We start from the raw sequence: 23,985 nt of genomic DNA on the forward strand, positions 1-23,985 counted from the left end.
TCAGGAAAATTCAGACGCTTGTATTCATGGTGAGGAAGTAAACTGGAATTGACTGGCTATATGGGAGAAGTGGTAGTAGATGATTGTTTCTCAGACTGGAGGTTTGTGACTAGTGATGTGCCGCAGGGATCAGTGCTGGGATCGTTGTTTGTCATCTATATCAATAATATGAATGATAATGTAATTTGGATCAACAATATCACAGATGACACAAAGATTGGAGGTGTTGTGCACAGCGAGAAAGGCTTTCAAAGCTTTTCGAGGAATCTGGACCAGCTGGAAAAATGGGCTGAAAATTGCTAGATGGAATTTAATGCAGACAAGTGAGTAGTGTTGCATTTTGGAAGACAAATCAAAGTAGGACGTACACAGTAAATGGTAGGGCTCCTGAGGAGTGTGGTAGAACTAAGGAATCTGGAATACAGGTACACAATTCCTTGAAAATGCTGTCACAGTTAGATAGGGTTGTAAATAGAGATTTTGGCATATTGGCCTTCATAAATCAAAGTATTGAGTACAGGAGTTGAGATGTTATGGTATAAGACATTAGTGAGGCCAAATTTCTGTGCAGTTTTGATCATCTAACTACAGAAAAGATATCAATAATATTGAAAGAGCGTACATAAGATTTAGTTGGATGTTGCCGGGACTGCAAGTACTGAGTTACAGAGAAAGGTTAAACACATTAGGACTTTATTCCTTGGAGCATAGAGGAATGAGGGGAGATTTGATAGAGGTATACAAAATTATGAGCAGTATAGATAGAGTAGGCCTTTTTCCACTGAGGGTAGGTGAGATACAAACCAGAGGACATGGGTGTTGGGTTAATGGGGAAAAGTTTAAGGGGAACGTTTGGGGGAACCTCTTCACACTGAGAGTCATGCGAGTAAGGAATGAGCTGCCAGGTGAAGTGAATGTGGGCTCAATTTTTACATTTAAGAAAAATTTGGACAGGTACATGGATGGCAGGTGTATGCAGGGCTTCAGACTGGAGGTCAATGAGACTAGGCAGAATAATAGTCTGGCACAGTCAAGAAGGGCTGAAGGGCCTGTTTTCTGTGCTGTAATGTTCTATGGTTCTGACCTTCCACAGAAAGGTGGTCATAATGACTCATATGAAGAATCTCCCTGATTGGTACTTTCCTCTTGTTATCATGTCTCTTTGTAGGAGAGGAAGGTCCAAAGAATGAGGTTTTTCTTCCCAGACATAAGGGAAGGTCACAGGGTTAACAGAGTGATTAATGCAGCTCGATTTTATAATTGTCTTGATAACCCCTTGTCTGGCCTCAGTTGGAATATTGTCTTCAGTTTTGATGGATCGATGTGAGGGCATTGCTCTTTGTTTCTGAGAGCCAAAGTGCCTACAGGGTAGTGTCCCAGTACCAGGGCACAAGGTGCAGGCATGGAGTAGCACTGGGAACTGAGACTACTGTGGGACAGCATGGTAAGCGGAGCAGTTAGCACAATGCTATTCCAGCACCAGCGACCCGGGTTTATGATGTGTTTGTATGTTCTCCCCATGATCTGTGGGGGTTTCCTCCCACATTCCAAAAACGTTCATGGTTGGAAGGTTAATGAAGGGTAATTTGGCGACATGGATTGTATGGGCCAGAAGAGCCCTCTACCGTGCTGTTTCATTGGGGAAAAAAAAGCATGTCTACTCTGGCATGAGCCCTGGCTGGGCCTTGTTTCCTCATTTTTTCCATTGCATACTTGTACTTCAGCATAACTGTTGCAACAAGCACCCAAAATTGCTTTAATTCAGTGAAAGTGCATTTTGAAAATGATCTTGAGCTGTCATTTGTGATGGTTTTACAGGAATTGAATGTCTTTGTTCTCTGGCAGAACCATTCACTTCATCTAAGTAATCAAATGAAACTATTAATCACAATGTTTTGTCATCAAGAACTGTTATTTACTGTTGATCAACTAGAACATCCATTCTCAACTCTTTTTTTTGGCTATGGCCCCCTTAGGATTCTGCTCAAAATTTTATATGTGACGGAGTCAAGTTTTAGTTTCTTTTGTATTTTCTCCCTACCAACTACATAATTAAAAAAAAAAATTGTTACACGAGGTAAAAAGAAAACAATTTTATGGGCCGTGACCCCTGTTGAGAATGGCTGAAATTTCTGTAGTATCATTATTCCATAAACCCTTTGTACAGAGAAATTTAAGATTTATAATTCTTACCCAACATAGGTAGAGGTTATTTTTCAAATCCGCAAGCAATACAGATAATCAGGAGAGAAGTAGCTGCATTATCAGCATTTCACAATGTATTTTCTCTGCTTGGAGTTGCAGAATGCTATCCAAAACCAGCTGGTGAGTGTTGAATAAGTCTGTGAATGAATGCGGGCCAATGTGTATACGTGATTGCACTAGTTTTCCCTCTTCTCGTCCCCAGAATGCAGTTCATTCTCGCCACCATCTACAGTGATACTCCTCATTCTTTTGTGCTTTGAGGGACTCCTCTTCCTAATTTTCACTGCTGTGATGTTTGGCACCCAAGTACATTCGATTTGCTCAGATGAGACGGTGAGTACTTGGACTTTTTGCTCTTTTCTATCGCTGCCCCTCCTTTCAAAAACAGTTGTGTACATCCAGAGGATTCATGTAAATATAATCAATATACACTTAAAATCAAACAGGTTTTCCCGTAATATTTACAAAGTAACATCGTGCTGAAGATCGTGGTCTATTGCTAAAGCCATTATTGAAGAATGAGTATGCCACCTATCATTCTGAATGGTTTATACTGCAGCTGTTCCTTATGGAATGGGAGCACCTCACTGGCTGAAGTGGTGATAATAGGAAGAAAAAAGGTGCACTGATTTCTTGCTTTAATAGCCACACAATGACCAAGTTGCATATTTTGAAGTCTGTTTTGTTGGCAGACTTTGCATCCATCCTGTGCACGGGCACTGCAGAGTGGCGATTTTGAGGGAAAATCTCCCTTGTGGTGCGCCAAAGGATTTTAAACTTTCATCCCTCATAGGCTGTAGGAGAACTGAAGAAGGAACACTGGTTGGCAAAGAACTGAGTTCTGGCAAGTGATAATTTCATAGTTCATGCCTCTTGTCACTGTAACTGAGGTTAAGATCACTTCAAGTACTTGCATCAATTCTTCATGTTTTAATTTGCTTGTCAATTGTTCTGCAGTGCTGTGAGCTAGAAAATGGTATGGCAGACGAACATGATTCATCTAAACACGACACGTAAGAGCAGAAGAAATGGGAGCAGGTGCAATACACAAAAGTGCTGGAGAAATTCAGCAAGTCATACAATATCCACAGCAAGTCACTTCCCATGGTTGCTGCGTGACCTACTGAGTTTCTCCAGCACATAGGAACAGGAATAGGTTATTGTGGCCCTTTGAGTTTGCCCAGCTGTTCATTATGCCTGCTTTCCAGTGCAGTCATTGCATCCTATAAATCCCCTAATAAGGCCAGCTCAGTACTTCTTTTTCTTTCCTTCCTTATTCAAGCAGCTTGTTGAGTGTTGAGCATGGTTGCACAAAGGCTCCAGCTGAGCAGGGCAGGAGTTTTCTGCTCCACGTGTGGTTCCAACACCACCCACCGTGTTGTATTTATCCATTAGGAATTTCTGTTTGGTTAGTGTGTAGTAAATTACATTTGATTACTTAAAAATTCTTGGTACATTAGATGGAAACTTTTTTTTACAAATTGTAAATAATTAATTGGGTGTGTCTAGAATGCCTGTGTCAGCTTCCTTTGCGCAGTACACAAATGTGCTGGAGAAACAGCAGGTCACGCAGTATCCACAGGAAGTAAAAGGTAACCAATGTCAAGTATAAGAAAAACTGGCGCCTGAATAAAAAGGTGGGCGTGGGGGAGGAAGGGACAGGGGGAGAAGTAAATGCAGGTGGGAATGTGGAAGAGAAAAGATCTGAAGTGATGGGGGAGGGAAGGGAATCATGGCTTTTTTTTCTCTTTTACCCTCTCACCTCCTACCTGTTAGCCTGTGCTCGCCCCCTGCCTCTTCCTGCCTTCTCTCCTCTCCTTCCCCCCACAACCTCCCCCCCCACCCCCACCTTTCTATTCAGGTGTCTGCCTTTCTTTTGCTCAGGGCTGAAACGTTGATTATTCTTTACTTCCTGTGTATGCTGTGTGATCTGCTGAGTTTCTCCAACACTTTTGTGTATCATATTCAAACTAGCATCTGCAGACTTTCCTCTTTAACAGCTTCATTGGTGTTTTGTCAGCCCATATATCTCATAATTTAACAACATTAAAATTGATGAATGTTCCCCTACAATCAAGTTACTACACAGAGCTCAAATCTCCTGTGCTCAGCAGCATGAAAGCATGGGTGACTGAGTTCACACACGATACCCACGGAGACAATATCCATTGTCGTTCCTGTCACGCTCATGGTGCAGCACGCTCTCCATCTCCTCGTGCTGAATGAAGGAAGTTCAGCAGTTCAAATTGAACTGCTCTGGCATTTCCCACAGGAAACTTTGCCAGGTCGTCACCATCTTTTGCAATCTTATCTCCTGCAGTAATCTTAAAAGATCTTCACTGTTCACTATCTGTCTAGTGCCCTGACCTTGTCAATCTTCTTGGTCACTTCTTAAAGAAATCCATGTTTGTGAAGCATGATTTTCCTTGCACAAAGCCATGCTGATTACTTGTAATCAGTCCATGCCTTTCCAAAATCAATCAGAATATGATCCAGTACCTTACCTTAAGCTCAGTAAACTTAATTCCCTGGCTTGTCAGTGTAGTCTTTTTTAGACAAAGGCACAACATTACCCATTTTCCAGCACTTCATGATGATACAGATATTTTGGCCAGGGCACCTGCAATTCCCTCACTAGCTTCCCATAACGTCCAAGGATACTTTGATTAGTCTCCAGAGATCTATCTACCTTTGTGTTTTCAGACCTTCAGCACCTCCTCTTGTGTAACATGGACATCTTTGTTTACTTCCCCGAGCTCCTTCACCTCTGCCTTTCTCCAAGCAAATGCAGATGAGAAATACTGAGGACCTCACTCACCTGTGGTTCCACACAGAGTTGATCTTGTTGATCTTTAATTTTCTGTAGTTTCTCCCTAGTTATTATTTTGCCATTCATGTACTTAGAACCATTGAATAATAGAACACTAGAGCTCAGAAATGGGTCCTTTGGCCAACTAGTGTGTGCCAAACTATTATTCTGTCTTGTCCTTATTTTCCTGCACCCAGTACATAGCTCTTCATACCCTTCCCATCCATATAGCACTCCAATTTTTTCTTAAATGTCAAAATCGAGCCCGTATTCACCATCTGGCAGCTTGTTCCACACTCATCGCTCTTCATGAAGAATCAAGTATATTAAACTCTGGACCCTTCAACATTTGTCCCTAAACCTTTGAGGTTCCCCTTAAACATTTCACCTTTAACCCTTAACATATACTCTCCAGTTCTTGTCTCATCTAAACTCAGTGGAAAAAGCCTGCCTACATATACAGGTACTCCCGACTTGTGACCTATGCAACTTGCGTCCATCCACGTATACGACTGAAAATTCTTTTAAAAATATAAAGAACATATAAAATTTACGCTGTTTATGTGGTATTTGACAAACTATAACAGGGATACAGGGCATGTAAAAGCCAAAATGTGCGTACTTACTTTGTTAGTTGGCGTCTCGGGGCCCTTCCTCGCTGTCCACTACACCTTCAAACTTTGTGTCATCTGTAATCGTGCTGATCCAATTTATTATGTTATCATCCAGATTGTTGATATAGATGAAAAATAACAATGGACCAGGCACTTATCCCTGAGGCACATCAATACTCACAGGCCTCCAAATGGAGAGGCATCCTCTACTTCCACTTTCTGGGTTGACCTACAAAGCCAATATTCAATCCAGATTACTACCTCATCCTGAATACCGACCTCCCATGTGGGACCTTGCCAAGGGATTTACTAAAGTCCATGTAGACAACATCCACTGACTTTCCTTCATCAACTTTCCTGGTGTCGTCCTCAAAAAAAACCTTGCAAGTTTGGTGAAACACATCCTAACATGCACAAAGCCATGTTGACTATCCCTAATCAGTCCCTGTCAATCCAAGTACTTGTAGTATCTCCGGATTTTCCTTAACCTTATCTGCCAGGACCATTTCATACCTGTCTTTGAAAACCAATATCTGTCTGCAAAAGCAAGAACTTTGTGAGAGATACATTTTGACCCACTAAATTGATGGAGATTTTTAAGGAGATAGCTAGGGAGATTGAAGGCAGGGTGTTCGATGTTGTTGATATGAATGGGCAACACAATTGATAAGGTCCCATGTGCTAGGCAAGTTTAGACGTTTAAAGCACATGGGACCTAAAGTGAAATGGCTAATTGTATCCCAGATTGGGTTGATGGAGGAGACAGAAGGTAGTAGAAGAAGGATGCTTCACTGATTGGAAGTCTGTGACCAATGGTGTACCATAGGCATGCAGGCTGGGACCTTAGTATTATGTAATATATATAAAATTGATGAATGTAGACCATAAGATACAGGAGTGGAAATAGGCTATTCAGCGCATCAAGTGTGCCCCACCATTCAATCATGAGGAGGTATGATTATTCAATTTGCAGATAACACACAAGATGCTGGTGTTGTGGATAGTGAGGATGGATGTCCAAACCTATGACACCAGTAGCTCCTGATGAAGGTTTGGTTTCCTAAATTAGAAAATTCAATGTTTATGCCATGAGGTTTAAGGTGTTCCAGGAGGAATATGGTGTTCCTCAGCTTTATGTATGGCCTCACCCTGACAGCTGAAGAGGCTGAGACATGTCGCTATAGGAATCGTTGAGGTGGTGAAATGATTGCCTTCAGAAAGTTCAAGTTCATATCCACACACAGAGCAAGGGTATTGGGTGAAGCGGTCAAACAATCTGTGTTTGGTCTTACCGTTGTAGAAGAGGCCTACATCGAATGCAGTAGGTCCGGTTGGACGATGTGCAGGTAAAGTTCTGCCTCACCTGGAAGGTCTGCCTATGGTCGTGGATGGAAATAAAGGAAGCGATGTAGGGACAGGTTCTGCACTTTCTGAGGTTAGAGTGGGAAGTGTCTAAGAGCATGGAAGGGTGGGGGGAAAGAGCAGACCAGGGAGTCTGGGGTGGGGAGGCAAAGATGTGACCAGTGGTGAAATTGCTCTGAAATTGGTGGGTGTTAGAGGAAGATGTGTTGGATGTGGAGGCTGCTGGGAAACCTTTTCTCTGGTCCTCGTTTTCCACCACTCTCGATAAAGTGTCGTTACCAGAAATATTAACTGACCATTTCTACCCTTGGATGCTACCTGATCTGCTGAGTTCCTCCAGGAATACCTTGTCTGCTCATGATCCCACAGCTATAATTTTTGTTTCTCCATGGGATACAAGAGTTGGGGAGTTATCTTGCAACTACAAAACACTGGTTAGGCCACACTGGGAGTTCTGAGAGCAGTTCTGGTCACTGCACTACTGGAAGGGTGTGCTTATATTGTGGAGGATGCAGAGGAGATTCACCAAGGTGTTACCTGAATAGGAGTATTGGATAGGCTTAATCTTGATGGAACAAAGGGATGTCCGGATAGAAATACATAAAATAGAGCCACAGACAGGGTATATCATCAAAATCCTTTTCCCATGGTGGATTAAACAAAAGCAGGAAGTTTGAAGAGAGTGGTTGCTATCTTGAACTCGCTGTCCGAGGAGGTGGTCGAGTCGGATACAGTTACTATATTTAAGATGTGTTTAGTTAGAGCTTGAAAGGCAAGCATAAAGGATACAATCCTGGTGTGTGTGAACAACAGGGTTAGCATGGGCATGGTTGACTGAAGGGCCTGTTTACATACTGGCCATGAACTAACCATTCTCACTAGTCCAACGTCAAGCCCATCTTTACTGCCCCACATTCTCATTAGCTCCCATCAGATTCAACCACTAACCCACACTATGAAATATTTACAATGTCAATTAACCCCTCCACTCACACATCCAAGGGGAGTAGGAGGGAAGCGGAGTCCCAGCGGGACACCAACAGGGTGTATGTACAAATTCAATACAGGTTGTGGTTTGGATCAGGCCCAGGTTACTGGTTACTACCCGCTGCACCCTGTGCCATTGACCCACGTGTAACTGTGCAACATCAGATTTTATTTCATTAAACCTGCCATATAAATGCAAGTAAATCAAAATTGCATGGCTATTGATCATGTAATTGCTATTTTTCCATGTCCTGCTCTTTTGAAAGGATAATGCTCTGCTCTGGAAGGCCTTTTCCTTCCGATCTTCTGATAAAACTATTGGTGCTCTCTTATACCGATGTACTTTTCCCCTGTTATACATCCATTCTTCAATGTGATGAGAATTAAAAAAACAAGATGGGTGTATGTGGGGGTGGTCGATCGTCAGTCTGAACAACGAGCTGAAGGGCCTGTTTCTGAGCTGTAAGATGATGTGCTTTGGAGTAAAACTTTAATCAGCAGTTGGATTGATGGCATAGCATCTCAGTGCCCTGCTGTACTGTTCTGTGGTTTGCCCTTCCTACGGTCTCGCTGTCCCCTCCTGTAGTGACATTCCATTCTACAGGGCGAGGGGGTGAATTGACCACTGGCCTCACTGCTGTATGCAGCCTCTGCAGTGGCCTTGGTTAGGGCTTGTGCCATAGGTTTCTGGCTGACTTGTGGGGGTGGAGTGGGGCAGAAAAGAGAAAAATCCATACCTTGTTGAAATTTGTTGAAATTGAAAATTGAGTCCAAGGTTAAAACAAAGAACAGTAATCTTACTGATTCTGTGTGTGGTGTTTGAAATGGGGTAGAAATGAGTCCTCCTCCCTTGTTTGGACCTGCTTGATTTAAGCTGTTCTATTTCTGTTTCCAGGGAATAGAGCAGTTGAAAAAGGAAGAGAGAAGATGGGCTAAAAAAACAAAATGGATGAATATGAAAGCAGTGTTCGGTCATCCATTTTCAGTAGAATGGCTAAGTCCATTTGCAACTCCAGACCAAGGGAAGGTAGACCCATACCAGTATGTGGTCTGAGTCACCCTAAGCCAGCAATCCAATACAAACTGGTGATTTAAAGGAAACTACTTTTAAAATGTGTAGAATTGTAACTTGCTTCATTAGTTATTCACAAGACTGTATCCTTTCTGGTGGCTCAACATGCTTTGAGAAAGCTTGAATGAAGTAGTCCACTCCATTGATCAATGTACTGCAGCCTTCTGATCTGTGAAGTTACGGCTCTGTTCCAATCTTCCCTGTCCCTTACCCTGCACTACTGGAATATTGTCTGACATAAACCAAGCTTCGAAAGGCTGCAGATGTAGCTATAACATTAAATAAAAGATGTTTCAGAAATTCAAGGTAGTATTCAAGATTGGAATCATGAACTTTCAAATTGTTGTCGTAATAAGCCTTGAAAGTTCTTTCTAAGACTGGTTTTTCTCCTTATTGATTTATATCTTTTATGTCTGTAACAGTTGCTGAAGTCTTGTCATTTATTGATTGCTGTTGGGTTTACCTCGAAGATACGCAGCCAACCATAATGAGCAAGGCCCCGTTTGCTTCCAAGCTGGTCCATAGACCTGGAGAGCCTAGCCTAGATTCTTGTCCGTTCTGTTTCCCCCTGTAATCCACAGTGAACTGGGAGTATGTGCCTCGGGCCTAGTGGCTTAGTGTGCAATGTCATGCCAAAGCAGCAGAGTGAGAAATACTATTGTTTACCCAGAACCAGTCAGTGGACAATAGTCTAACTTCCCATCAAAAGCCTAATGTCAGGGATGCCTCCTGGTTTCAATGCTCTTTCCCCATAATCATCATTCTGACTGGTGAGGAGGCATTGTGACGTGGACACTTGCAGTGCCAAAGCTGTATTACTTGGCCACCCCATATCAGATTGTTAATATGTTTATTTTGCATCTTAGCATTACAAATTTGTACAAATAAACACACTTCTGTACTTACTTGTCTGTCCTATCTTGATTTTCTTTCTGTTGATGAACACAACTGAGCATACACGCTCCGAATTGTTGCTGTTAACTCTCTCCTCCCTCCAGGGATGCTGTTCAGACCTGCACCAATTTACTTTGGTCTCTGGGTCTCATTAGGGAATTGCAGTCTTCCAAATGCTGCAGGCAAATTTTCAGTTCAAAACTACACATCATAATTTTAAAAGGTTTTAAATATTTCCCTTCTGTTGTCAGTGGATTGTTCTCCCCCAGAAGTTTGTTCTACTCTAAAGTTAGGGTCTTGACCAATCCATGCCCTCATGCCCAAGAAAAATATGTTACTGTCAGTGTGGAACTTCAATTGGTCAGCATCTGTGATTGTTCCGAGAAGGTCCATCACCTGCGTCTGATACATTTGCAGGGTTGAACCTTAAGCTTTGCTTTCAGAGCAAAGGGTTTGAGGTTCCCTTTGCTTCTGATGTTCCCAACTGCCAGCAACCCCTGCACTGTATTCTCTCTGCTGCAACCAGTCCAGATTACTGATATTGACGAATAGGCTGATGTGTGGAGGAAAAGTAGAGCGATCATTTGTTCAGAGATTTTGGAGTCATTTTCAATTTTTTAAATTAAATACACCCACAGATCATTACATCAAAAGTCAGGATGATGTCTGGGGTGGAACATGGGGAGATGAACCAGGGAATTTGGAATAATTTTGAAATCACACAGTTGTTCCCCAACCGTATGTATGCATGCTGGTGGTTATGTCTGAACCCCAATGCAGAAAGCAACCAGTAATGTCACCTATTCGGTCAGTGCCTGCTCTCTGCGTTAGTTGGCATCACTGCTGGCTTTGGCTGCTGAGTGGGAAAGAGGGAAAGTGCTTGTACTAATGAATGATTGGGCTCTCATTGAACACAGGCTGAAGCACTGATGCATACAGGGTTGTATTCTAAAATAACACCCTGCAGGCACACTGATGATGGAACTGTTGTCAGTGGAAGGGGAGCCATGCCTGGATACAGCATGTGGATATCTTTTGGAGTGAGGAGTCCAACAAGCTGAAAGGATGAAATGAATGGCCAGTTGTTATAGTGAATTAATGGATACATTTAGTTTTGAACAAATGAAAGAGAATCTGTGCAGCAAACATTGGCAGGTATTTAGAAAGGGGTGCAGAAGAAACTCGTTTTCTTTGTTTTGAATTTCCAGAAATTGGTTATAATGAGGTGTGATATCAATGTGGCTATTAAACTCTCAAAATGAATAATGAAAGGACAGGTTTAAAATCATTCGATGTATTAGAATATGGAAGGGTTATATTCCATCATCTGCTGCTGTCATTCAAGTTAGGCCAACTGATTGGCTTTTTCAATTCGACAAAATAACTGTGTTAGGATTTTCCACTTCATTGCTTTAAGGCTATCCATTTAATTTGTTTCCAGAAACACCACTATCAAGTTGTTGGTTTAAGATTTTCTGTTTGTATTACAGCATTGCCAAAAAATGATTATCAATTATTTCTGGTAACCATGTATCCTGTATATTCTGGAAAAGAGACATTTTAAGCATGCATATTTAATCTGCAGTTTGGGAAAATTCTGTTTTGTGTTTGTCTAAACATTGGCTTTGGATGCAACCAGAATACTGTGTGAGATTTGTGGGTGCTCTACGGAATAATCAAATAAATAATTTTTCAAAGATTCTGTGCAGTGTTTCCATTGAACTGTCATTAGTTGGAGTGATTGTTGACTAGGATCAGGGTCAATGAAAACACTTCATTGGTGCATTCATTATTCTTGATGATTTGATGTTTGTGAGTTGGCGAATAATCAGAAAGCATCCGGTATATCATAGTGGATTTTTGAGTTAACTTTGGAGGGTAGATTTGCTGAAGATTGGGAAGCTTTAATCCAGAACTGTGCATCCATATTAGTCCAGGCCAACCCGTTCAAACTCAACAGGATCTGAGGGTGGCAGGGCAAGGACACTGAAAAGTTGGGTTTTGAAAAAGGGTATTTGTATTGCAGACCTCACCAAAGTTAAAAATGATTTGCATGCAATGAACAAACCAATGACTCTTGAATTATTTAAGATCTTGTGATGTTGATTGGTGAGGGAGGAGTCAGGTCACATTCACCTTAACTTTGTTAACTGCTGGATGCCTGCTGCCAGTGGTGGCACAGCATTTCCCCTAAACTGGAGTGTGGAACTTGTCATTTTGATGGCACAGTGGATACAGAGTCTAGGTAAAATTCACAGAGCACATCGTACATAGTTGCCTCTGGCTTAATAGAACGAAGTCTTCAACTCTGTTAGAGTCTTCTCAAGCATAGCTGCCGGCAGAGGTCTACCTGTCTTGTATCTGGTTTGTAAAAGGATGCAAGCCATGGCCTTCAGCAGCTCCACAACACCCAACCTCAATGCAGGCAGCTTTGCTGAGAGTTTCAATCACTGCCCCAACACACTTCTCATCAGTCACCTCAGTGCTGCACCACACATCAGGATTGCCACTGGAGTGAAGCTGATCTACAGGATGTGGTAAAACTGCTCAACCCTGGGCACATCCATAGCAGTGCCATGGACGTCCCTAGCATAATCACTGAGCTGCATTCTCAATGTAGGTGTGAGGAAGCTGAGCTCCAATCATCAGCTTGGTTACTGGAGTGTACGAGAGAGTAGGCCTTGCACTTGGTACAATAACAGATACTTCAGAACTTCTGCAAAACACCTCCACCGATCTGCTCCTCAACAGACCTCAGACAATAGAGGCCCATGAGGAAACCTCGTAAAACCTGAACCATCCTTCCAGGGCAGGCACTGCCTTCAATACTTCTTGAGTACAGTTTTTTGCACTACTAATAAGTGGTTATTCTGCCTCACCTGCAGGAAAAGAATCTCAGGGTTGTATGTGATGCCATGTATGTAGTCTGACAATAAATCTGAACTTTGAAAACTTCAGTGGCTGTCGTCTGCTATGCGGCATTCACCAGGACAATCTCCTTGGAGGCTAGCCTTATTTTCCCTGGAGCAGAGAAGGCTGAGGGGTTGCTAGATTGAAGTATTTATAACCGAGGACTTAGAGTGCAGAGGTATCAGAATCCAGAGGAAATAGGAGGGTGAGGGTGAACCCTTCCATCCAAAGGGTGGTTGGAGTTTGGGACACATTGCCTGTGTGAATGGTGAAGGCAGAGACTCAGCATTGAACTGTCTAGACGAGCATTTGAATGGTCAAGACATAGAAGGCTGCTCACCGTCCTGGTAAATGGGCGCAGTGTAGATGAGTACTGATGCTCAGCATGCAAGTGGTGGACCAAAGGGCCTGCTTCTCTGAGTAGGACTCTCCAAAGGTGTCATTCCATCCTGAACATCTGGGACTTGAACCAATTCCACTGCTGGAAAGGAACCAATGCCATTCATGACCAAGATATGCAGCTCCATTGGAATAAGCAGGGAGAGTCCTCTCTCTGTGCATCGCCTGCCCACAGTTGAGGCCCCAGTTTCACTGGTTCTGATGGACGGACCACATTCCAACTGATCTTAAATCTCCGAGCTATGTCATGGGAATGATTTGAGGAGCCAGTGGAAGAGGATGCTGTGTGTTGATGACAGAGGGAGAGCACCTTCTCCTAACCTGCCTGGCTGACCCTTCAGTCACCTAAGTACCCAGACTTTGAGTGGAGTGGCATTATCCTTGGAATGAAGGGCTTTACAGGGGAGAGTCACTGCTCAGTAATTGATGATGGTGAGTTCATTGCCATACACATTGTTTAGCATACACTCACCCAAAATTCTTACTGGCTGCAGCCCAACCGGAACTTGTCAAGAAAAATGTGAATAGTAAAATTAAATTATCAGAGTAAATAAACAGATAAGATAGCTAATAAATATTTAGTTATAGTCCAAAAAAAGGGCTTCAGTAGTGCAGATAGTCCTATTGTGGTTTCAGAGCAGTCCATGATTAGTGTAATAAGGAAAGGTTCAAGAGCCTGATCACTGTTGGAAAGAAAATTCTTGAACCTAGAGATCTTGGTCTTCAGGCTTCTGTACCTTCTGCCCAAAGGTAACAGAGAGAAGAGGTTGTGACCAGGGAGATGGGGGCCCTTTATGATGTTGGGTGCCTTCTTGAGGCAGGGCCTCACATGGATCTCTGAAATGGGGACCATGTTGGAACCGGCTGTGTTTTGTTACTTTCTGCAGCCTTCTGCGAACATAGGCATTTGTATTACAGCCAGTCAGTACACTTTCCATAGTACACCTGTAGGGGTTTAAGAGTATCTGACAACATTGCCAAATCTCCTCAGACCTCTTAGAAAGTAGAGGCTTTGGTGTACCTTCTTCACAATTGCCTTGATATACTGACTCCTGGGGAGCTTCTGATATAGGGACTCCCAGCATTTGAAGGTTTTGACCCTCTTCACCTCCATTCCATCAATGCAAACAGGTGTGTGGTCCCTCAGCCTCTCCTCGTTTCAGTTGGTGTGAATGCGAGTTGAATGAGCAATCTCCATTCTCTACCCTGGGAGCATTCCTCCTGCATCTGCGATAGTGCCTAGGAAGTGCTGGCAGATTTGATCACCGTTCCAAGGTCTCTGTTGGAACAAGCATGACCACAAATTGCTTCATTAGGCTTCTGAAGAAACTCATCAGGTCACCCAGAATCTAGAAAGTAAAGGGTAACCAACATTGTATTGGAAGATGGGCAGCACAGTTGGCATAGCAGTTAGTGCAGAACATTTACAGCATCATTCAGAGATTCCTTCAAAAATAGGGCTCTTCCACAATGGTTACCCTTTACTTCCAATAGACACTGTGTGACCTGCTGAGTTTCTCCAGCATGTTTGTGTATTGTACTACAATTTCAGTATCTTCAGATTTTCCTGCTTAGCTGTTGCATTAGGTTGTCTGCTGAATCAGACCTGTCACTGGGAAAGCTCCAGAGTTGCTTGTGTTCCAGTAGGGAAGAGGATTTTATTATAATGTGACAAATTATTTGGATTACAATAAAGATGCAAAATAAGTGGGATAACTGATGGAAGAGTTTGATCAACCAGACCATTCTCTTCTAATGAACCAATTAGAATCTGTGCACTACTCAAATGTGCTGGAGAAACTCAGCAGGTTCCGCAGCATCCATTAGAAGGGTAACCAAGGTTTTGGGCCTAGGCCCTTCATTAGGAATAAAACAGCCAGGTGCCTGAATAAAAAGGTGGGGTTGAGAGGAGAGGGAAGGAGGCAGGAAGGAGGAGGATAGAGAAACAGAGAGACTGGGATGGGGGGATGTGGTTAATAGAAATTGGAGGTCGATATAAATACAGCCTGGTTGGAGGGTGTTCAGACAGAATACAAGGTATTGTTCCTCCAATTTGCAAGTAGTCTCAGTTTGGCCATGGATAGACATACTTTATTGGTGTAGGAAGGGAGTGTGGCCACTAGGCGATCCTCTGCATTTACTGCCACCTACAATGGGATCCCATTATCAGGCACATAGAACATAGAAATCTACAGTACAGGCCTTTTGGCTCAGTGTTGTGCCGAACTAATAATCTATTCCAAAAATTCCCCAACTGCATAACCATCCATTTTTCTCAAAATCCACGACCTATTGAATACTCTCTCAAAAGGTACTTTTGTACCTGCCTCCATCACAATTGCTGGCAGTGCAATCCATGCTCCCACCACTCTCTGTAGAAAAACTTCCCACTTACATCCTCGGGCACCATAAAGCTATGCCCCCTAATTTTAACCATTTAAGTCCTGGGTAAAAGCTTCTGTCTACACACATGATCAATGCCATTCATCATTTTGTACCTCTATTAGGTCATCTCCATCCTCCATTGCTCCAAGAAGAAAGGACCTAGTTCACTCACCTATCTTCGTAAGGCATGATCTCCAATCCAGGCAATATCCTTGTAAATCTCCTATGCAGCCTCTCGATAGCATCCACATAGCTGGGAGTCCGGAATGTTAGGATCAGGGTCCTGGTATGTATCCTTGGAGCCAGGATAGGGGTCCAGAATGCTAGAATCAGGAACAGGGGCCAGGATCAGGGTCCAGACTGAACCAAGTTTGTGGTTGGCTACGAGAGCATCAGGAATAGGAATATGGATGGCTTGTGTCTGGCTGCCAGAGCCAGGATACAAAGTGCTTATATATTCCCAGCTCCCTTCAAGCTCACCTTGGGAAATTTATACTATTGCATGAACGTTTTTTAAAAACCTAAATGTGCGTTTGGATCATCTGGAAAACCCAGTGCTCTGGCAGCACCAAATCCTGAGGGGTTGAGTTTATGGCACTGACTTGTGAGTTAACCCTGACTTTCCTGGCTCAGTCTGAGTATGTGAAACCAGTCACTTGTTTACACTTTTCATGCTTTTACCTCTTCCACTAACCTAGATTTTTCTCCCTCTTTTAACACTGCAGCCTGTCATGGGAATAACACAACTCTATCTAGAAATTTTAACTGGCACTTGATCTTGAATGATCCAGGTACACCTTCTGCATGACTTTCTTTTATTGAAGTGTCCTGTTCTGGGGCTGGATCTTGGTTTCTCTGTGTTACTTCTGAACTTTGGATCTAAACCCGAACAGATGGAAAGGGTTCCAGGGTCTGCAGCTCAAACATCATGGGTTAACCCCTGCCTGCCTTTCTTGAGGTTGTTCAGTAAATGTTCTGAGAGATAACCTGGATATTTGCGTGCTACATTCCCATTTTAAGAAACACGTCAGAAGTAAAACCCTTGATTAATTGCATCTTTTATTGGTTCTGGTGAAGATGAATGGATGTGTTGAATTGTAAAATGTAAGTGGAAGTATACTCATGAGTTCACCAAAGATGCCTTCTCATTTAATTCCTGGGTGCACTCCATAGAGCTGTGTGCTTGGAGGAAGATGTGACTGATCTGATGTTGAAGTGCATGGACTGGGTCATACACTGGAGGAAAGGATGTATATGGTTGAGGCTGACATTAAAACCAACTACATATAGGATAAACTCCATGCTGGTGACATTTTCGCATAGTCAGTGGTGTGGGCTTGCTGCGTGAGAGACGCTGTATTCACCACAGCACCTGGCAATTTAACTTCAGTTAATTAATGAAATCCAAAATATTGACACCAGCTCTCTAATGGAACTGCATGAAATGTTGTAAAAGCTCCAGGTTCACCACCAACTCCTGAGAGAGAGACCTGCCCTTACCACCAGCTCCCAATGTAGTGTTCTCACCATTGGGTGTAAACCTGGTTCACCACTGACCACACGGAGAGAGACCTGCCTTTACTGCCCTGCTCCTGATGTAGTGTTCTCACCATTGGGTGTAAACCTGCTTCACCAGTGACCACAAGGAGAGAGACCTGCCCTTACTGCCCTGCACCTGATGTAAAGTGATTCTCAGCAGATTCCCAGTTTCAGCCTTGGAATCTTGGGAACCTGGAAATACAACTTTATTTCATGCATATTTAAAATTCTAACAACTACTCCTACTGAAGGAAGCTCCTGTCCCAAGTTGCACTTAAAAAATCTCTGCAAAATGTTTTTGATCATTAGTTGCCCGGCAACACTTTCTTTAATTCGTTTTCTACTGGAATTTTGCAGGAAGGCAGCGTTTACAGCTCATCTCGAAATGCCCATGAGAAGGCTTAGACTGTAAGACCATAAGATATAGGAGCTGAAGTAGCCATTCTGCCCATCAAGTATAGCTAATCCATTTTCCCCATAACCTTTGATACCTATTTGATGAATATTCAGATACCTATCAATCTGCCTTAAATACACCAAATAACTTTACCTCCACAGCCACCTATGGTAGCAAATTCCAGAGGTTCACCACTCTCTGGCTAAAGAAATTCCTCCACATTTCTGTTTTAAATGGGCGCCTTTTTATCCTGAAGTTGTGCTCACTTGACCTAGACTCCCCTACTGTGGGAAATAACTTTGGCACATCTACTCTATCAGCCCTTTTAACATTCAAAATGATTCTATGAGGACCCCCCCCCCCCCCCCCACAACTTCATTTTTCAGAACTCAAAGGAGTACAGTACAAGAGCTGTCAAACATTTTTCATATTATAATCCTTTCATTCCAGGAATAATTCTTGTGAATCTTCTCTGAATTCTCTCCAATGCTAGAACATCCATTCTTTAATAATTGTACCCGATACTCCAAATGAGGTTTCACCAATGCCTCAACATCTCATCCCTGCTCTTATATCCTATTTTTCTAGATATGAATGCCAACATTGTATTTGCCTTCTTCAACCCTGACTCAACATGGAGGTTAACCTTTAGGGTATCCTACACGAGGACCCCCAAGCCCCTTTGCACCTCTGAATTTTGAATTTTCTCATCTTTTTATTCCTACTACAAAAATGCATGACCATACATTTTCCAACATGGTATTTAATTTGCCACTTATTTGCCCATCTCCTAATCTAAGTCTCTCTGCATTTCCTTGTCATTACCTGCCCCTCCACTTATCTTTGTATCATCTGTAAACTTAGCCACAAAGCCATTTATTCCACAATCCAAATTATTAACATTCAACATAAAAAGAAGTGGCCCCAACATCCACCCCTGCAGAACACCACTGCTAACCGTTAACCCAACCAGAATAAGATCCTATTATTCCCACACTCAGTTTCCTGCCAGCCAATGGTCTACCCATGGCTCATTTTGTTAAGCAGCCTCATGTGTGGCACTTTCTCAAAGGCCTGGTGACAGTTGATGGGTGGGAGTTATGGGATTTAGGGCTGAATTACATTGAAGATCATTTGTACTATTTCTGTCACCTTCACCGTGTCATCGTAACTGTTCCCAGGGCATTGAACGTCTCAAAAATGAAGCACCGACCTGGGAGAAGACATTGGGCTGGGAAGGAATGAAGGCAGCGTTCGATGGAAACTTTTCCCCAGGATGGCTTAATCCCTTCTCTGGTCTACAGTGCAGGAGGAGAGCAGGCGGTCAATACAACTCCCACTGAACCCAAGGAGCAAATCAGCCTTGGAGGATTGACTGGGTAGTTGTGGGGCTGCTGTACCAAGAAACGCTTCAGCACTTCACAAGGGTCAACTTCACAAATGACTCTCCAAAGAAATGAAATCACCCAAAGGACAAGGCAGGATATCTTGCAAACGGAATTATTGTGACATGCATTCTGATTGTTTAAGCTTCATTCAGTATTATTCAGCTTTAGTATTAATCACTTCACTAAACAACATACATATGTGTGATGGGGTGTCATGACGAAACCTGGTATGAGTTGAAACAAAGAGTTGCTTTTTTTTAAAATCAAGGTTTCCTCTGCTTGCATATACCCAGTGATCACCACTACCAATGGAGTCACCAGCTGGGATTCTTCACCACTGCCAGTCAAGATACCAGCTTTTCACCATCCAAGTCACCTATACACAAGATGCTCTTCACGTGACCTCCAGGGAGCACCTCTTCTGATCCTGGGATGCTGGATTTGTACCCTTGGAGGGTTTACAGACCCAGGATACAGACAGCTCTCCTCTAGGATATATGTAACAAATCTACATCTTGTATACATTAAACAAACCTTTCTTTAATTTTCACAAAGATTTTCTCATTGATCATTGTTTATGCTACTATTTAAGGATTATCCTTCAACTGGGATGAAGATAATTTCTTGCTGATACAGGTGCCTAACCTTTTATCTGGGATCGTTGGGAATGGACACCTGCCATTGTTCAGAATCTTCTGGATTTTGAAAACATTTTGATTTTGGTCCCTTTAAGCAAAGCCCCCGCATTCCATCCCCCACCCAGCTGTCTGTCACCCCACACCCCCTCCACCTGTCACCTCCCCTGCTGTCTGTAACCCCCCCCACCCCACCAAGGGCTGGTGCCACAATATTTTGCACCCTAGGCCAGGCTGAGCGCGAGGAGGGGCAGGTGGGTGCTGGCTGGGCTGATCCGTGGTTCGACATGCATCTTACATGAGGTTCCCTACAAGCGCATTAGTCAGGTGGAGGTCGGAGGCGATGGGGTGGCCCAGGAGCTCGGCTGAAAAGGCAGTCAGTGTCTGCTGCTCAGAGCCGGTGGCCAAGCAGGGCACAAGGCCGGCAAGAGATGCAGAGCATCAGGAGAAGCAGGCTGTTGGGGTGGTGGAGCCAAGCGCTGGAGGCTTTCAGCACCAGCTTGTCAGGCCAGCTCTCAGGCATATCCCAGCAGTGCACCGCTGTCCATCACCCACCCTCCCCCCCATCTAACTTTTGATGTGGCAGCAGGGGTGCAGTGCTGCCAAGCCCAGAGTTTACGGAGCTCCGCACGAGATTGTGGTGATGGCTCAATGCAAGAGCAATGGTTGTCTTCGTTATCAATAATCTCCCACGCAGTTGGAACTGCTTTGCCAGCGCCAGAGTGGTTCCAGCTACATGGGAGATTTTTTTTTTCTTTGGCTTGGCTTCGCGGATGAAGATTTATGGAGGGGGTAAAAAAGTCCACGTCAGCTGCAGGCTCGTTTGTGGCTGACCAGTCCGATGCGGGACAGGCAGACACGATTGCAGCGGTTGCAAGGGAAAATTGGTTGGTTGGGGTTGGGTGTTGGGTTTTTCCTCCTTTGCCTTTTGTCAGTGAGGTGGGCTCTGCGGTCTTCTTCAAAGGAGGCTGCTGCCCGCCAAACTGTGAGGCGCCAAGATGCACGGTTTGAGGCGTTATCAGCCCACTGGCGGTGGTCAATGTGGCAGGCACCAAGAGATTTCTTTAGGCAGTCCTTGTACCTTTTCTTTGGTGCACCTCTGTCACGGTGGCCAGTGGAGAGCTCGCCATATAATACGATCTTGGGAAGGCGATGGTCCTCCATTCTGGAGACGTGACCCATCCAGCGCAGCTGGATCTTCAGCAGCGTGGACTCGATGCTGTCGACCTCTGCCATCTCGAGTACCTCGACGTTAGGGGTGTGAGCGCTCCAATGGATGTTGAGGATGGAGCGGAGACAACGCTGGTGGAAGCGTTCTAGGAGCCGTAGGTGGTGCTTGACGTCCTGCTTTGCGGAAACTGCCAAAATGTTTGGCCTGGAAGTCAGCCTGAAGAAAACTGAGGTCCTCCATCAGCCAGCTCCCCACCATGACTACCAGCTCCCCCACATCTCCATCGGGCACACAAAACTCAAAACGGTCAACCAGTTTACCTATCTCGGCTGCACCATTTCATCAGATGCAAGGATCGACAATGAGATAGACAACAGACTCGCCAAGGCAAATAGCGCCTTTGGAAGACTACACAAAAGAGTCTGGAAAAACAACCAACTGAAAAACCTCACAAAGATAAGCGTATACAGAGCCGTTGTCATACCCACACTCCTGTTCGGCTCCGAATCATGGGTCCTCTACCGGCACCACCACATGGGAGATTATGGATAAGGAAAACGGCCATTGCTCTCGCATTGAGCCAGTTGCTGCCTGATTCTCTCCCACCGGGTACTGGGGGCCAAGAGTCACTTTTCCATCAAAGGTAAGAGAGGGCGGGGATGACGGAGTCTCCCTCTGAAAACAGAGAATTTATTGTGGGAAATTAATGTTACTTATGTGTAATGTCATCTATTGAAAAAACTGTCAAAGTTTTTGGAAGTTGCTGATATTTGGAATCCCGGATAAAAGGTTAGGCACCTAACATTTTCTAATCATTTACCATTAAAGCAATAATAAGTCAGCTTTCTAAAATATTTCCTCCATATTACTACCTGAAAAAAAAACAATAAAATATAATTCTGTCAATATACCAAAATGTTAAAGATGTTTGTTTAACTCTCGATTCACTCCCTCCCCTAACACTTCTCCCTCTACATCAGGTAAGGATGCAGTGAGGAGATGTAGCATCAATAGAAGATTGTTTTGTTTATCAAGGTTAGGGATTTGGCATAAAGTGGTGTTTCCTTGCTTGACAATCAGTGGTGAGCAGAATGTCACGGGGTCGGTGCTGGGCTTGCAACTATTCACGATCTACATGAACAATCTTTTAGAAGCGGGAACTGTGTATAGTATATTTGAGTTTGCTGATAACATTAAATTGAGTGGAAAAACATTGTGCAGGGATGCGGAGAGACTTTGATAGGTTAAGAGAGTATGCAAGGGTCTGGCAGATGGAGCAGAATGTTAGTCAATGCGAGTCATCCAATTTGGAAGGAAAAATAGTAAATTGAAATATAATTTTAATGGTGAAAGATTGCAGCATGCTGTAGTGCAGATAGATCTGGGAGTTGCTGGTACATGAATCATTAAAAGGTGATCAGAAAACATGGAATTTTGCTGTTGCTGAATTTAAGACCAGGGTCAGTACAGGATACTGGTGAGGTTGGACCTGGAGTACTGTGTGCAATTCTCGTCTCCTTAGAAAGTATATACACTGGTGTTGGAAATGGTGCAGAGGAGGTTCACCAAGTTGATTTCAGAGCTGAGGGGGTTAGCCTATCAGGAGAGATTGAGTCACCTGAGATTGTACTTATTAGAGTATAGAAGGATGAGGCAGGATCTTATAGAAACATAAAATTATGAAAGAGATAAGATAGAAGTAGGGAGATTTTTTCTATTAGCATATGAGACTACAACTAGGGGACACATCCTTAAGGTTCGGGTAGTAGAGTTAGGATGGAGATGAGGAGGAACTGCTCTGCTGGAGAGTAGTGAATCTGTGGTATTCTCTGCCCAAAGAAGCAATGGAGCTGCAACACATACCAATGGAGGAACTCAACGGGTGAAGCTGCATCATTGGGAGAAGACTATTCGACATTTCGAGCTGGAACCCTTTGAGGCATTTTGTTGCTTAGGATTCCAGCATCTGCAGTCCTCTGGAGGCTGCCTCAATAAATGTATCTAGGTTACAAATACATTTTTGAATAGAGAAATCATATGGGGAACAGGTAAGTAGGTGGAGCTGAGTCCACACCCAGATCAGCCATGATCTCATTGAAGTAAAACACAAAAATCAGCAGACATCATGGTTGAAGTAAAAACACAAAGCTGGAACAACTCAGCAGGTGGTTGTAAAGGCAGGTAATAGGTGGAGAGGGACAGAGGGGACAGCAGCGATCAAGGGGAGGAGGGATGGCTAGGAGAAAGGAGTGGGAAAGGAGGAAGGACCTCCTGCGTTTGTGACCACCCCTCCCCCCTCCCACTCTTGTCCGGATGCCTGCCGACATTTTTCCATACCTTGATAAAGGGCTCGAGCTCACAACTTCGGATATGTATTTTTACCTTTGTTATATAAAAGACACTGCTTGATCTGCTGAGTTTCTCCAGCTTTGTATTTTTACATGATTTCATTGAATGTGTGGAGCAGACTTATTATTCAAAGACATAGCTTAGCAAGAATGTACAGTTAAAACAAGAACTTTAATTTACATGAATGATCTCTGATAATCAATCCATTTGGAAAGTAGTCCAGTGAAAAAGTACACTTGTGAATCATTGCTCTGGCTCATTCCCTTCCTGGATGGTTAGTGTAGTGGTTAGCAATGCTGTCACGGCACCAGCAACTCAGGTTCGAATCCAATGATGTCTGTTATGAGTTTGTACGTTCTCCCCATGCCGGCTTGGGTTTTCTCCAGGAGCTCCGGTTTCCTCCCATGTTCCAAAGGCGGATGGGTGGTCATGTGCGTATTTGGACGTGGGCCTGAAGGGCCTGTTTCCATGCTGTATCTCTAAAGTAAGCCTTTCCCCCTCTGGTAAATATCACACGGTACTTTTCACGGTAAGTTCATTAACCAAGTTAACCTTTAGTTCCTGCAATAATTCACAGCAGCCTTGGCTGAATATATGCACTTTGAATGACTGATCTGCCTGATGAGCAAGATGAGATAGGAGTTACCATGCCATAACCCCAGAACTTCAGTGTCAGTTAACCCATGGGGAAAGTATCTTATTGAACATCAGAGCAACATGTGTCTGAGTCTGAAGCAACTGCTTCTTCTGCAGCGCCCGACAAAAGACGTAAAATTTATTGTGAATACAGTCATCAATTAAACAAACTAAAGCAGAGAGCATGTGACAACGTGAATAGGTTCCTGATTTGTACCAAATCATTCCATGAA

The 23,985-nt window shown here is 43.5% G+C and overlaps 2 protein-coding genes across 13 annotated transcripts in view; one reads left to right on the forward strand and one right to left on the reverse strand.

Annotated features, from left to right (window-relative positions):
* The window catches only part of LOC138751316 (palmitoyltransferase ZDHHC3), a 77,645-nt gene extending 58,140 nt beyond the window's left edge, over positions 1-19,505 (forward strand). The window contains exons 6-8 of one of the 4 annotated variants that reach the window (XM_069913464.1): positions 2,203-2,325; positions 2,408-2,538; positions 18,755-19,505. In XM_069913464.1, the coding sequence (XP_069769565.1) occupies positions 2,203-2,325; positions 2,408-2,538; positions 18,755-18,916 (416 nt within the window). In that variant the 3' untranslated portion in view covers positions 18,917-19,505. Of the gene's footprint in view, positions 1-2,202; positions 2,326-2,407; positions 2,539-8,872; positions 11,641-18,754 lie in introns of those variants that run through there. The other 3 variants (XM_069913467.1, XM_069913465.1, XM_069913466.1) reach the window with 3 other exon arrangements.
* tmem42a (transmembrane protein 42a) overlaps positions 1-23,985 on the reverse strand; it is a 42,688-nt gene that overhangs the window by 2,917 nt on the left and 15,786 nt on the right. The window contains exons 4-5 of one of the 9 annotated variants that reach the window (XR_011349813.1): positions 15,810-15,960; positions 9,956-10,119 (exon numbers count right to left, since the gene is read on the reverse strand). The exons of 2 other annotated variants lie outside the window; for them this stretch is intronic. Coding sequence is in view for 2 of the 7 variants with exons in the window: in XM_069913471.1 (XP_069769572.1) it covers positions 21,275-21,442 (168 nt within the window). In the remaining 5 variants the exon portion in view is untranslated. Of the gene's footprint in view, positions 1-9,955; positions 14,532-15,809; positions 15,961-21,206; positions 21,443-23,268; positions 23,735-23,985 lie in introns of those variants that run through there. 6 more of the 9 variants (XR_011349812.1, XR_011349814.1, XM_069913471.1 and 3 more) reach the window with 6 other exon arrangements.

This window comes from Narcine bancroftii, chromosome 1, assembly GCF_036971445.1.
Source record: "Narcine bancroftii isolate sNarBan1 chromosome 1, sNarBan1.hap1, whole genome shotgun sequence".
NCBI classification, from domain to species: Eukaryota; Metazoa; Chordata; class Chondrichthyes; order Torpediniformes; family Narcinidae; genus Narcine; species Narcine bancroftii.